The 14,603-nt window shown below is 45.8% G+C and overlaps 1 protein-coding gene across 2 annotated transcripts; it reads right to left on the bottom strand.

The window, feature by feature from the left end:
* Nucleotides 1–6,300: 6,300 nt before the first annotated feature.
* LOC142497145 (uncharacterized) lies at nucleotides 6,301–12,001 on the bottom strand. 2 transcript variants are annotated; one of them, XM_075604564.1, is made up of 2 exons: nucleotides 10,199–12,001; nucleotides 6,301–8,964 (listed from the first exon to the last, which is right to left on the bottom strand). In XM_075604564.1, exons 1-2 carry the CDS (start codon nucleotides 10,242–10,244, stop codon nucleotides 7,037–7,039), a joined length of 1,974 nt encoding a protein of 657 aa, XP_075460679.1. In that variant the 5' UTR covers nucleotides 10,245–12,001; the 3' UTR covers nucleotides 6,301–7,036. The 2 variants fall into 2 exon arrangements, with proteins under 2 accessions (XP_075460679.1, XP_075460680.1); XM_075604565.1 differs by having other exon boundaries at nucleotides 10,902–11,998.
* Nucleotides 12,002–14,603: the final 2,602 nt, after the last annotated feature.

The following is a 14,603-nucleotide window of genomic DNA, read 5'->3' as shown; positions in this document are numbered from 1 at the left end:
TGCCGAATAAATAACTCTTGCCGAATAAATATCTATTGCAGAATAAATTAGTACTTCAGTATTAGGTGATACCTTTTTTATTTGGACTAAATTTGTCATAGGACAAGCTTTCCAGAGTTCTCCTCTCTTCCTCAGGTCAGCAATATTGATTAACAAAGGAATATGGCTATAACGGTGTTTGGGAAAGTGGTGGGGGGTTGGAAACCAGATGTACTGTAGATAATGTAGGGTGAGAAAGTGGTGTTTGAAGACATGGAAGGATGGAAAACAGTGACAAGGAACAGCATGGAGGGGGAAGGAGATGCTGGGGGGGGGGGGGTGTAGATAAGAAGAGAGGCAGGCAGGATAATTACAAACAATTGTGATAGTGTGTGAGTAACCCCATATCCGCATTAAGTCCTTTTGTTTTGGTGTCAAAGAGTCTTATCATTCTGAGTTCAAATGTTTTCCGTTCTTGGGTGCGTTTAAACATTCCATTGAGGATTTTGATTTTTAAATCATTTATGGAATGATCTGGTTGTAAGAAATGATGTCCCACTGGTGAGCAGTATCTTCCTTCTTCATGGTGGAGTATAGAGTGTCTGTGCATCATCATTCTTCCTTGTAGTTTTTGGCTGGTTTCCCCAATGTAGCAACCTTGGTCACATTTGTTGCATTGAATCATATACACTATATTCCTGGATGTGCAGCCGTATGATCCTTTAACATTGAGTGTTCCATTGTTGTGACTTGCTGTGGAATCTTGGCATATATGTTTGCAGAGTTTGCAACATGTGTTGTTGCACGGTTTTGTTCCATTATCAGTGTCTTAAGTTCGTTAGGAAGTTTTCTGTTGACTAATTTCTGGTGTTAACCACATAACTTCAAACAGAAATTAGTCAACAGAAAAACTTCCTAACGAACTTAAAGACACTGAGAATGGAACAAAACCGTGCAACAACACACGTTGCAAACTCTGCAAACATATATGCCAATATCCCACAGCCAGTCACAATTATGGAACACTCAATGTTAAAGGATCATACTGTTGCACATCCAGGAATGTGGTGTATATGATTCAATGCAACAAATGTGACCAAGGATGCTACATTGGGGAAACCAGCCAAAAACTACAAGCCAGAATGAATATGCACAGACACTCTATACTCCATCATGAAGAAGGAAGATACTGTTCACCTGTGGGACATCATTTCTTACAACCAGATCATTCCATAAATGATTTAAAAATCAAAATTCTCAATGGAATGTTTAAACGCACCCAAGAACGGAAAACATTTGAACTCAGAATGATAAGACTCTTTGACACCAAAACAAATGGACTTAATGCGGATATGGGGTTTCTCACACACTATCACAATTGTTTGTAATTATCCTGCCTGCCTCTCTTCTTATCCATACATCCCCCCCCCCAAAGCATCCCCTTCCCCCTCCATGCTGTTCCTTATCACCGTTTTAGACCCTTCCATGGCTTCAAACACTTTCTCACCCTACCTTATCTACAGTACATCTGTTTTTTCCCCCCTGCTCTCCCAAACACTGTTTTAGCCATATTCCTTTGTTAATCAGTATTGCTGACCTGAGGAAGAGAGGAGAACTCTCGAAAGCTTGTCCTATGACATAAATTGTTAGTCCAAATAAAAAAGGTATCACCTAATACTGAAGAACTCATTTATTCTGCACAATCGCAATTGGACTAACACGGCTATTTCCGTATGACACACACACATATATATATATATATATATATATATATATATATATATATATAACAAAGACACAAAAATGAATACCGCATCACTTCCAAAAAATTAATGCAATGTCTAAATAACCTACTTAAATCAGGAAAAATATACCTGAGATAATTATAACAGATAGAAAAAATAAACTGTAGGTGGTGCTTGAGGAAAAGTTAAATATGAAAACACAAAAGAAAAAGAAACCTCTAAAATAGCACTCAGACAAATAATTGCAAAAATATAAAGGGTACTTTAATTAAATCCAAAAGATAACAGAAAAACAAACAGCTGACCGATGAACCCGCCTGACTATAATAGATTAGTGGACAACAGAAAATAACAAAAGTTAATATATACAAAACCCAATAAAAATACAAGAAAAATTGATGCCCCAAAGAATAGACCTAACTCACTGAGGGAAAAGGTAATTTCCTGCAGTGAAGTAAATCAGACCGGCCGGTCCCAAGGAATATTACTGGCTAGAGGACATCATACAAAAAGGTCAAAAAATACAAACTAACAAAAGCATACAATCAAAGAAAACCATGGTGCTGAATTGATGACAGTTGGAGTGTAAAAGACACTATAATAAGCTAGTTGCAGTACAGATGATGTTAATAAAAGGCATACATATACAAAACTTCATTTAGTAACCCAAATACATAAAGATGCAAATAAGATGGGGAAACAAATGAGGGGTAAATAATCTGAGATACTCATCTCCTGGCAAAATGAAGTACTGCAACCATCAAACAGCACAGCACAGTCCACTATTAATGTCCAAGGATATAGGACATTGATGAAGGTTCAAAATAGAACATAGGCAGGCAGGGTCAGCAGCAGCAAAGATTAAAATTAGCCCACTAACGCGTTTCGCCCGCAAAGGCTTCCTCACGACCCTGCCTGCCTATGTTCTATTTTGAACCTTCATCAATGTCCTATATCCTTGGACATTAATAGTGGACTGTGCTGTGCTGTTTGATGGTTGCAGTACTTCATTTTGCCAGGAGATGAGTATCTCAGATTATTTACCCCTCATTTGTTTCCCCATCTTATTTGCATCTTTATGTATTTGGGTTACTAAATGAAGTTTTGTATATGTATGCCTTTTATTAACATCATCTGTACTGCAACTAGCTTATTATAGTGTCTTTTACACTCCAACTGTCATCAATTCAGCACCATGGTTTTCTTTGATTGTATGCTTTTGTTAGTTTGTATTTTTTGACCTTTTTGTATGATGTCCTCTAGCCAGTAATATTCCTTGGGACCGGCCGGTCTGATTTACTTCACTGCAGGAAATTACCTTTTCCCTCAGTGAGTTAGGTCTATTCTTTGGGGCATCAATTTTTCTTGTATTTTTATTGGGTTTTGTATATATTAACTTTTGTTATTTTCTGTTGTCCACTAATCTATAATAGTCAGGCGGGTTCATCGGTCAGCTGTTTGTTTTTCTGTTATCTTTTGGATTTAATTAAAGTACCCTTTATATTTTTGAAATTATTTGTCTGAGTGCTATTTTAGAGGTTTCTTTTTCTTTTGTGTTTTCATATACACTACCGACACACTTTATTGAAGTGTGGTCGGTACCGCAAGCCGGGAAATCTCCCGGCTTGCTAGTGGCCGCCCCTCGGCGTGCCGCGCGTCATAGACGCGCGGTCACGCGTCATCGGGAGCGTGCGCCCCCTGCACGCGTGTCCAGGGGCTCCCCGAGGGAGCCCTGGTGTCCCGCGATCGCGGGACAGCGGCAGGGGGTTCCGGGGGACCCGGCGGACCCGGCAGCGGTAGGGAGAGCGCCCCGATCGGAGGGCGCTCTTCCGCTGCTTCGGCGCGCGCCCGTCACACTCGGGCGCGCGCCAGGCTACTGCTGCGGCACAGAACGGGCAAATGCTTGAATAAACTGTGCCGCAGCAGTATATATATATATATATATGTCATGTGGGAAGGGGAAAAAGTGCATTCACAAGGGTAGGAGTAAAGACAGCATTCAGTGAATTATCACTCGCCAGTGATCTCTGGAGGAGAAATCTCAGTCCCAGCGCAGTCCTCTCATAGAAGGAGATGGATATTCTGCTGGGCACTTGTTCCAAATTAAGCCCCAATGTAGCAGACTAAAAGTCCTTAATATTGGGATGTTTAAATTCCACAGCCGAAACACACTCCAGGCAGGACCCGGCCTCGTCAAGCTCTGATGATGACGTAATGCCTTCGTCCTAACGCGTTTCGTCACACTGAACTGGCGACTTCTTCAGAGGCTGACAGGAAACCATATCATGGAGTTTAAATAGCCTATTGGTGCTTAGCAACCAATTGCCAAGCCACACGGGGGATTAACCTTTTATATGCCAAATGAAAAGACAAAAATGCAACCATATAAAAAAGTGCGGGGTATAAACCCAAAACACACCTGAGCAACTTGCATTATACATATGCAGATATGCAACTATGCAAAAGAAGTATATATTCATTCATATTTCTATATACAAATAATATATATACACTACCGGAACCATTAATATATGATCCCATAAATTAGCAATTACACATGTAGTGTGCAAAGTTTTTTTTACATAAGAATTGATATAGCAAGAAAAAATAGAGGAATAACCCCTAGTGATGCTGACCAGGAAAAGTCCATGTGTTAAAGTATTGTAGCTTTTAAATCTTATTATTCCTCCAAACAAAGACAGCTTGATAAACTCAGGACTCCAATATCCAAAATGTTATTGTCCCTTTAAACACCACTACACATAGACTCCACTAGCCTACAACAGGTATATCTTATGTGGTAGTCAAAGTGGTTTTAGGAGCTGGATGATCACATGAATGAAGTAACAAATGTAATGAACTGCTGACCGTGTGGAAATCCTGGTGCTGTCGGCGTGCTCCTACCAAGGAGTATCAGCATGCAATGGTTGTGGATGGCGGTGCAACTTCTGTTTTGAAAAATGTGACCAATACTGCAAAAAGAACTAGGTGCAAAAATGTATTGAAGGCACGTTAAAAACAGTAAGAGAACACTCTTACGCGTTTCGCGTGGTCACCCACGCTTTATCAAAGAGCAAAGTACAAACAACCGATCAATCATTTAAATACCCACAATTCCCTCCCTTCACTCGTGACGTAACACTGCTGACGTCCAATGGGGAGCATCACGCCCCTTCTCTCACGGAGAACTAGTGAACTCAACCTGATGCCAGCTGAACAGCATCATACATTAGTACTATGTAAGGAGGTAAGATGACATGGGTCTGAGGTTTAAGATATCACTTGTTGCTGTTTCGGTCCGTGTAACCGTTACTACCATGGGACACACCCAGGGACAGTGCCTGAGATTCTCTGGCATAAGGAATTGCTCCCATTAAACATCAATATGAAGGGGAGTACCCGCTACCCCGGTTGTCTTCCATAGAGCAGTGGTTCCCAACCCCAGTCCTCAAGGACCAGTAACAGTGCAGGTTTTAAGGATACCCCGGCTTGAGCACATGTGGTTCAGTCACAATGATTGGGCCACCTGTGCTAATGAGAGGATTGCTTTAAAACCTGCACTGCTGGTGGTCTTTGAGCACTGGAACCACTGCCATAGAGAGTGCAAAAATATACTGCAATTTACCGAACCGTTCTTACTACGGTGTCGTTACTGAGGAGATCAGCTACTTCCCTTGGTAGCTGCTTCACATTATATTGTGTTGATTTGGTCCACTATAACCGTTCCCACTATTCTTATCTGGGAGCTCTCCGGAATCGTGTGCTGACCTACACAGCAGTTTGAGTTTTCACTCTCTGATACAACCGTTATCACCACGGTGCAATAAGATAGAATAATTATAGCCTGCATGGTCGTGGGAGGGGGGAGTTGGTTAAGAATCTCCTTTCCTTTTAGTAGGCCCGATTTGGCTCATGCCACGTTCTTTCTTTTTTTTGGATATACAGTATGTGTACTTACCATACTGCTTATCAAGATATACAGATACAGCATTGACTGTTACCATTGAGCCACCTACACACCACTTGTCATTACTAAGCAGCATATTTTGACATAATAAAAGATTTGAACTAATCCATATTTTTTTTTGTCTCGTTCTTGGGGGGATTATTATAGTACCTATTACCTTAATATACTCACTAATTCAGTTTATACTCATTATTCCATTTCTGAATGATGAGTGATATTGAGTGCATGCTATCTGGGGACCTTATCTGAATCATTGGCCCATCTGGACCACCTGTTATTCAGTTTGTTTTGTCCCATTTTAAATATATATATATATAATATATATATATATATATATATATGTAACGGATTTTCTGGCCTAGCCTGACCCACCCAATCTCACATTGGCCCCTGTGGTCTAACCAGTCCCCATTACATGGTAGTGTCTGGTGGTGCACCTGTTGGCAACAGGACTCCTGAGTCTCCCGCATGATGTTGTGTGGGGATTGCCAACCCAGACAGGCAGCTGAGGTAGTGTATGTGAGTCCTACCTATATCCAATGCAGCGCCTCCACCTCATCAGGATCTCTGCGTCCGCAAAGAGATGGTTCTGATGAGGAACTCCTCTGTGGTGCCATCCTCTGTAGAGTAACTCCAGACTCACACAAGAGAATGTCTTTGATCAAGGTTGTCTTTATTGTGGCTTACGGTGCGGGCCAACTGCCCCTTACAGTGATTAGCTTAGCCACACATCTTGCTGTGCTATCCTTTCAAAGGTACACCCTCCCAATGGAGTGGGATCCCCTCTCCCCTCGGGGAGATCACCCCTGTGCCAGGTCCCTGGACACAGTATGGTTTTGTCAGCTTGATGCTAATTAACATAGAATGGGGCCACCAGTTAAAGCACTAGTGGGCCACTCACTCCCAAGTCTCAACCCAGACTTGTTCCTTCTCCAACAACTAACTTTGATCAGTGCTGTGCCTTATATCCCTCAGGGGGCAGGCACATCTCTGATGTCACTAACGGTGGACTCAGAGTATGTAGCCACTCCCATCCATACATAGGGCACCTCACCAGGGTGTGAGGGCAAACCTTCATGATTACTGCTGGCAACCCTGTAACTTACCAGGCTTACTGCCAGCAGGAGAGAAAACTGCAGACCATTTTACAGCATGGCTACATTCTCCCCCTGGTGAATCCCAACGACCCGTCTGGGACCTAAATTTGTTGTACCTTTGTCCAGGAAGCACTGTAAAATGCAAACATAATTGGTTAGAACGTCATTGATTTCACATCATAATGTAATGCAGAGCACTCTCTGACCAGCAGGGGCACTAGCTAGCACAACATCACTATCCTGTCTCCCTAATAATAGTGACGCGGGTCAGGCTTCTTAACTTCCCGACCACCCATATCAGTGACAGTTATGCTGTACTCCCGTGGTAACCCACTCTCGGGTCTATATACAGCTTTATGCATATAGATGCTACGGCCTATGCTCCACACCCGCATCAGTTGAGAAATCCTCTCCTCCGCTTTACGCCCAGTAATTGCGCCACCTCGATTCACCATATACTGCTCTATGGTTTCTCGCAGCCACCTATCCCTCTGGTCCTCTATCTCCTGCATGAGGGGTTCAGGGACATAGGGATACTCTAACCCATGTGAGTTTTTATATTTGGTTATGATGGCCCTCTCCGCCCTACTGGACCGTATCAATCTAGTGTTGCCCGCTCTCCCTGGCAACACCCATGATAGGGGTTCATCCGGGTCCACCGGATCTCCCAATTTACTGGGACCCAATGGTTCTATCATCCCATGACTGATCTCATACCACCGGTCCTGTAACGCCTTCACCCGTTCCTCCTCAGTGAACTCCCCACGAGCCCACCAATAATCCACTACACCCTCTCTTTCTAAAAGGAACCTAGTGCGGTCTAGCCAGGCCTCATAACCCTCAAATAAGGGGGCCCACCACCGGGTCTCCCTAATTTCTTCCTGGGCTGACTCTTCTGAATCCCCTTCTTCCGGTTCCCCCCAGGAGGACACCCCTGATGTCCCGGTAGACCAGGAATGAGGCCCTACTCTCTTGGGCCTAGTAGCAAGGGTAACGCTGACTATGCTTGGGCAGTCGCTAGACACGGACACTTCCCGAGAGTACCCTCCACCCATCGACCCATCATCAGAGGTAAAGCAGTCCAGTCTCTCCCCAGTCCGCTCTTCGGAGGTGACTTGGGACCCCCCAGACATCCCCAAGCTCGAGGATGACCCATGGGAAAAAGTGACCGGCGTTGGGGCTTTAACTAGGGCCTGGGGTTGGGCATAGGGACGGACGGTCGGTATCCACGGGGTTCCGACCCGCTCTCCACTGCTACATGGTCCGGGGCCACCGCAAGGGCTCTCCGTTGCTTGGGTCTCACCGCTCTCAGCTTTCCGCAGGGCCTGCCAGCTCTTCTTGGGTCCTGGTGATCGGGAAACACTGCCCGATCGGAAAGGCGTGGTCATCTCTCCATCCGCTCCGCTACGGCCACCGGAAGGGACGCCCTCGACTGTGCTGGATGCTCCGCCATCTTGGGTTGGGTCCCCAAGCGGTACCTCTTCCTCCACCACGACATCCGGAAGCTCAGCTTGTCTCTGCCGCACCGCCTGGGCCTGGCACCGCCCTTCCTCCGCCGATGCCACCCTCGGAGCCTGGTAGGAGCAAGGACTACTCTTACCACTCCGTGGAGTCGGTGTGGATCTGCCCTCTCCATTGGAACCGCCGGCCCCCAGAACCGGGGGACTTCGCCTCTCCGTTTTCCGCTGCACAGGCGACACTCGGCTCCTCTCACGGACGACACAGGTAAGTGGTACCTTTCTGCCGTTACCGCCACAGGGGTTCGCTGGCTGCCGGGTTACCACTGCGGGAGACACCACGGGATCCTCATCGGAGGAATCCAACCCCGACTTGGTTAAGGGCACTCCGCTTGGTGACTGCCGGTTAGTCTCTCGCCCAGCACTACGGCCGATAGTGCCCTTTTCCTCAGGCTCGGTTTTAACAACCGGCCCCGATCCCCATTCTCCGGGATCCGCAGATTCCCTCCAAAGCGCACCGGGAAGTTCCGCCGATAACATGGCCACGTCTCCTGCTACCTCTACTGCCTGGACTGGCACAAAGGTTGGCATTGGCCACATATATTGGAGGCCACATTGCGGGCAACGTGCAGCTGTACCCACTGCGCCTCCTGGTAGTCGGCACTGTAGGCATAGACATGCCACCATCTCGGTGCCCGCCACTCGAATCACCAGGAAGCCTGGAAAGAGAGAAATAATTCACTGCACAAATACAGAAAACGGGGAAGTGTTCCACCTGCATGGACATAATCTCAAATTGTGGGTCCCAGTTTATCTCAATTCTGGAGGGCCATCTGCCAGAAAATGGGAATCTCCCTCCACTTCTCCTCTTCTTACCACCCCCAGTACAATGGACTCACGGAAAAGACTAATCAGTCATTGTAACAATTCCTGCGCTGCTTTGTGTCCGTGGGTGCACTCACGTCAATGGGCCAAGATTTCCCGCAACTCTCTTAAACATGATTCCACTCTGGAACCCCCCTTTTTTAGTGCCTATGAGTATCCCCCTTTGGTCCTCCCAACTTCTGCCTCTCCCTCCGGAGTTTCCGGACAGGTGCCAAGAACTGCAGGACCTCTGAAAATGGATCCATGTCAACCTGTCTAAAGTGTAAGGGTTCCAGTCCAGGCTTTGGCTGGAACCCGCCCTTACCTGGCTGCTGTGAACATTTTGATTATTAGCTGCACCTGTTCAAGGGCTTAAATAGCAGCCAGTGACGTCCAGCCCCTGCCTGAGCATTGTATACATTTCCTCGTGTTCCTGGCCACCTTGGGTTCTAGTAGCTGAGCCTTCCTTGTTCGTGAGCCTTCCCTGTTTCTGAGCCTAGCCTGTTCATTTGGAATCCCTGTTGCTGACCCCGGACCCTGACACTGACCTCGCTGCCTGCCACCTGTCCTAACCCTTTGTCTGTTGCCTGTTGCCTGGACTTTGCACCACTGCTGCCAGCCCTGATCTCCTGCCTGCTTACCGACTACGGATACTGGGCTCTGGTCGGTTAATTTGCATCCCTAACTCCAGCCCTGCGGGTCCGCTTCCTGATCAGAGACGAGAACACGTCACATAAAGCCGCTCTTCGGCAGAAAACTCAGGCAGAAAAATGGAGATGGCCATCTTCTCCATTTGAAGTAGGGAACCAAGTCTACCAGTGGCTATCTACGCTGAACATCGGCCTGAAGATGCCCGCCCCCAAAACTTGGTCCCAGGTTCATCGGACCGTACAAGATCATAAAGCAGAACGCCCCACTAATTTAAGAGTACCCCCAGTCTTCTACATCTCCCTTTTCAAACCATTCATCCAGAACCCCTTCTCTTCTCCTATTCCCACCCCTCCTAGACCTCTTCTGGTTGGGGGCTGGGAAGAATTTGAGGTACAGAAAATGCTGGATTCTATAACGTCCCGGGGCACACTGCAGTACCTGGTCTCTTGGAGAGAATTCCTGGATCAACTACATGGAGGTCCATGCCCCCTCTCTGGTCCAGGGTTTTCACTGGAAATTCCCCTCAAAGTCAGCCTAGATCGCCCTGAGGTCGCTCTTGCTGGAGGGTACTGTAAGGGTTCCGGGGTTTTGCTGGAACTTGCCCTTTTGGCCATCTTGGTTCCTGGCAGCCTCCTACTTAAAGCTACACTTCCTACACGAAGTTGCTGAGAAAAGTTCCTGTTTCTTTGCCATCCCAGCCATGTTACCTTGTATTTCCTGTCCTCTTGCCTGTGGATTTCCTCTCTGTGACCCTGACCTTGCACCCAGCCTTGACCTCAGCCTGTGACCCTGACCTTTCACCTCTGCCACCTGCCTTGATCCACTGCCTGCATCCCGACTACGATAACTGTAAACAGGACTTTGCCCATTGGCTCTGGTCGGTGAATATATACCCCTACCATAGTCCTGCGGCTCCGCTTCCTGATCTGAGACGAGCACTGTTGTCCTCCTACTGACACCCCCCAAGATGCAAGGCAGGGGGGGCAAAATTGGAGCTAAATTCTTTGGTACCTTGGGGCAGGATGGAAAAAAAACACGTTTTTTTTCTCAAATTGCTTTTATACATGTTTTTCCCCTTTGCTTATCTGTTGAAATCCTTGGTAGGGTAGATTTCGTTCTAGATCATTATCACAGTGTTTACCTGCAGTTAGTTGGCAGAAATGTATAAGGACCAACAGGGCATTGAGACTTGGGACGTTCACTGTGGGTGTTAAAAGGCATCAGATCCTACAATAAACAAGCAGTGATTCTGGACAGAATATTGTTTTTCTTGTTTTCGGATGCTTTCTGCTTGGAATTTCTGAACTCGTGCTTTGCATTCATTGCTGTTTGCGAGTGCTGGCAGGACTTTGAAGTCCTAAATAAAACCTGTGTTGATTCTGCTGCCCTCCGACATGAGTAATAAACCGCAGAGCTCTGTTTTTCTCCAGCCCCCCGACACAACTGACACGGATTCTCTGAAATTGTTTCATTGGCATCATTACTTTTTTTTATTTACATAACTTTACCAAAAGAAAACTTTTTATCAAAAAGGTCCTCTCTCTCTCTCGAGGGGCGCATGCGCGACGTGATCGGGAATGGCGGCTTAATACCGGGGCTCTGCTGATACCCGGTGCACAATAGCTAATAAAGAGCATAAACACCCGACATAGATCTACACACAAAGTTACATTCAGCACATAAACTGCAGAGGAAAACAACTCTGCAGCAGAAGAAGCGGCAAAAACCTGGACTTAAAAGCCTATTTTACGAGTGCTGATATGGCGCCGGACGGGGGAGACCCTGACATGTCGCCCGGAGGCGGTTCAGACACAGACTCCACGCAGGAGAAGAGCGATAACCCAGAACAACAACTGGTAATAAAAAAAGATATATTACTAAGCTTTTAAAGGATTTGAAGTCTTTTTTTCATGGAGAAATGCAAAGCTTAAGGAAAGATGTCTGCAGCATAGGAGAACGAACAGATGATTTGGAGAAGAAGATGGACGCCCACAAAAGGATACTGATAAAGAACTGTCCCAACTAAAAAAAAGGATTGAGGCCGCAGAAAGGCAGGAGGATAACGAGAACCGCGACTGCCGAAATAATATTAGAATAGGCGGAATCCCTCAGGGGGTGGTGGATATAGAGGAGATGGTGGGAAGATGGCTGGCCTCGCTTTTGCCTGGGAAATCAGAGGCGGAATTACTGTTGGACCGGTGCCCCAGAGCGCTACGTTCAAAACCACTCCCAAATAACCCTCCAAGAGATGTGATCTTAAGATTTAATTATTTTAAGATCAAAGAAGAAATTTGTCGTATCACAAGAGCATCCCCCATATCCATGTTTGAGGGAGAGAAAATGCTTATTTTCCAGGATATTTCTCATGTTACACTGGGCAGAAGGGCACTACAGCCCATTACTGGTATCCTCAGAGAGAAGGGAATAAAGTACAAGTGGGCTTTCCCCTTCTGCTTACTAGTGATAAAAAATGGCAGGGCCCATTCACTTAAATACATACATACAGGCATACCCCGCTTTAAGGACACTCACTTTAAGTACACTCGCGAGTAAGTACATAGCGCCCAATAGGCAAACGACAGCTCGCGCATGCGCCTGTCAGCACGTCCTGAACAGCAATACCGGCTCCCTACCTGTACCGAAGCTGTGCGCAAGCGGGGAGACTATAGAGCCTGTTACACATGCATTATTTACATCAGTTATGCACGTATATGACGATTGCAGTACAGTACATGCATCGATAAGTAGGGAAAAGGGAGTGCTTCACTTTAAGTACATTTTCGCTTTACATACATGCTCCGGTCCCATTGCGTACGTTAATGCGGGGTATGCCTGTACATCTTGTGGTACTGAGCCTGTGGAAATGGAGTCCTTGAATATTAAATATAATGGGTTGGCTATTAATGAGCTTAACTCCTTGAGAACTCTTGGATGTATGCCATCGGGGCCAGGTGCCTTATTTACTTTCATTTTTTCAAGTCGCTTATGAACTTCTTCCTCAGTTAACCAATTGTTCATTAATATGGAGGTTGTGGCTTCCTCCTGCGGCACTACTATTGAACTTGATTCTTCCCTGATAAACACAGAGGCAAAGAATTTGTTTAATACCTCAGCTTTTTCCTTATATCCAATAATCTGCCTACCCATCTCACACTGAAAGGGTCCTATATTTTCTTTTCTCATTTTTTTGTTATTAAGGTACTTAAAGAACTTTTTAGGGTTGACCTTACTTTCTATTGCAATCCTTTTTTCATTATCCATTTTTGCTAATTTGATTGCCCTTTTGCAATTTTTGTTACATTCCTTATAATTCTAATATTATACTTATGTCCCTTCTGACTTAAAGAATCTAAATGCCTTCCTCTTCTTGTCCATTTCCTCCCCTACCTGTTTATTTAGCCACATTGGTTTTGACTTAATTCTTTTATACTTATTACCCAAGCGTATACACTGATAAGTGTGCTTTTCTAACAATGTTTTAAAGACTGCCCATTTATCTTCTACATTTTTCCCTGCAAAAACATCATCCCATTGTATTACTACTAGATTAGACCTTGACGGGGAAGAGACAGACAGGCACATAGCAAGGGCACCCGGCGGTGGTTCGCTCTTTCCCCTGCCGGGGGGGAGGGAGAGGTGTAGGAGGGGAGTGGGGGAAGAAGGGCTGCTCGGACATCGAATGCAATACACAAGCCCTTTATCCCTTGTACCCAATTTTACAACTCTATCTGTGCATGAAATGTCTGTGAAGTGACTGTATAACCCTGTTCTTTTAATGTAACCATGTATTTTTTATAACTCTGTGCCCAGGACATACTTGAAAACGAGCGGTAACTCTCAATGTATTACTTCCTGGTAAAACATTTTTATAAATAAAAAAATAAATACACAGATGACGCTAGTGGCACGTTTGATGGAGACTCAGAGGAGGAGGAGGGGGGTACAACGGGAGAGTGCCACGGGAGAGACAATGCAGTGCACTGGGGCTGAGGGAGAACTAGAGAGACCAGGATATAGTGAGTAGCAATGGAGAGAGGGCATAAATAAGCTGTGGCAGTGAGGGAAGAGGTAAGGACCCCGTTAAAAGAGGGGGATAGTTAAAAGGTTCAAAGGATCTAGGGGGAGGAGGAAAATAAAAAAAACATGCAGGAATAGCCCCACTAGGAATAAAACAAAAGACCCAGAGTTGAGTAAAGGGGAAAGTTTAGGATTAGGCCAAGGCTACCCGGGAGGAGAAAGGAGCTGGGAAGTACATTCAGATATGTAAGAGAAGATATTAAGGAAGAGAAGCGCAACTTTAATTCGGGTCAGATTAACAGTTATGGGTGTTTGGTTCAGTAACTATATATTTCTTAGGTAAGATGTGCGCTGGGAGTAGGGCGGAGGTGTAGCCACCCCGGCAGTCAGCATGTGCTGGTACCCCAAGGACCTGGGCTTAACCCAGGTCTGGGGGGGGAGGGAGTCCGGAGGGAGCATGGGTGCCTGTGTCTCTGGGCCCCACATTGGGGGGACCCAGAGAAGACCTGTATCCCAAAGGCAGAAGAGCCTAGGTCATGCAGGACCAGAGAAGGCTCTGTTTCTTTAGTACATTTTTTGTTTGTCTTTTCTCCCATGTCTACCCTCTTGTGTGATCCTTCCCCCATCCCCCATCCCAGTCAGGAGGGTGAGAAAGCTGGTCCACGGAAGGTGTTGAGAATCTGGAATTGGAGTCATCGGTGGCGGCGGTTAGTACTCTGGATTAGGGTAAGAAATCTACACCACAAACACAAATGGCGGTAAACTTTATCTCCCATAACGTAAAAGGTTTTAATAGCCCACATAAGAGAAGAATTGCTTTCTCGGA

This window comes from Ascaphus truei, chromosome 6, assembly GCF_040206685.1.
Source record: "Ascaphus truei isolate aAscTru1 chromosome 6, aAscTru1.hap1, whole genome shotgun sequence".
NCBI lineage: Eukaryota > Metazoa > Chordata > Amphibia > Anura > Ascaphidae > Ascaphus > Ascaphus truei.
The sequence above is the reverse complement of the archived record's forward strand: the minus strand, read 5'-3'. Positions and strand labels throughout refer to the sequence as shown.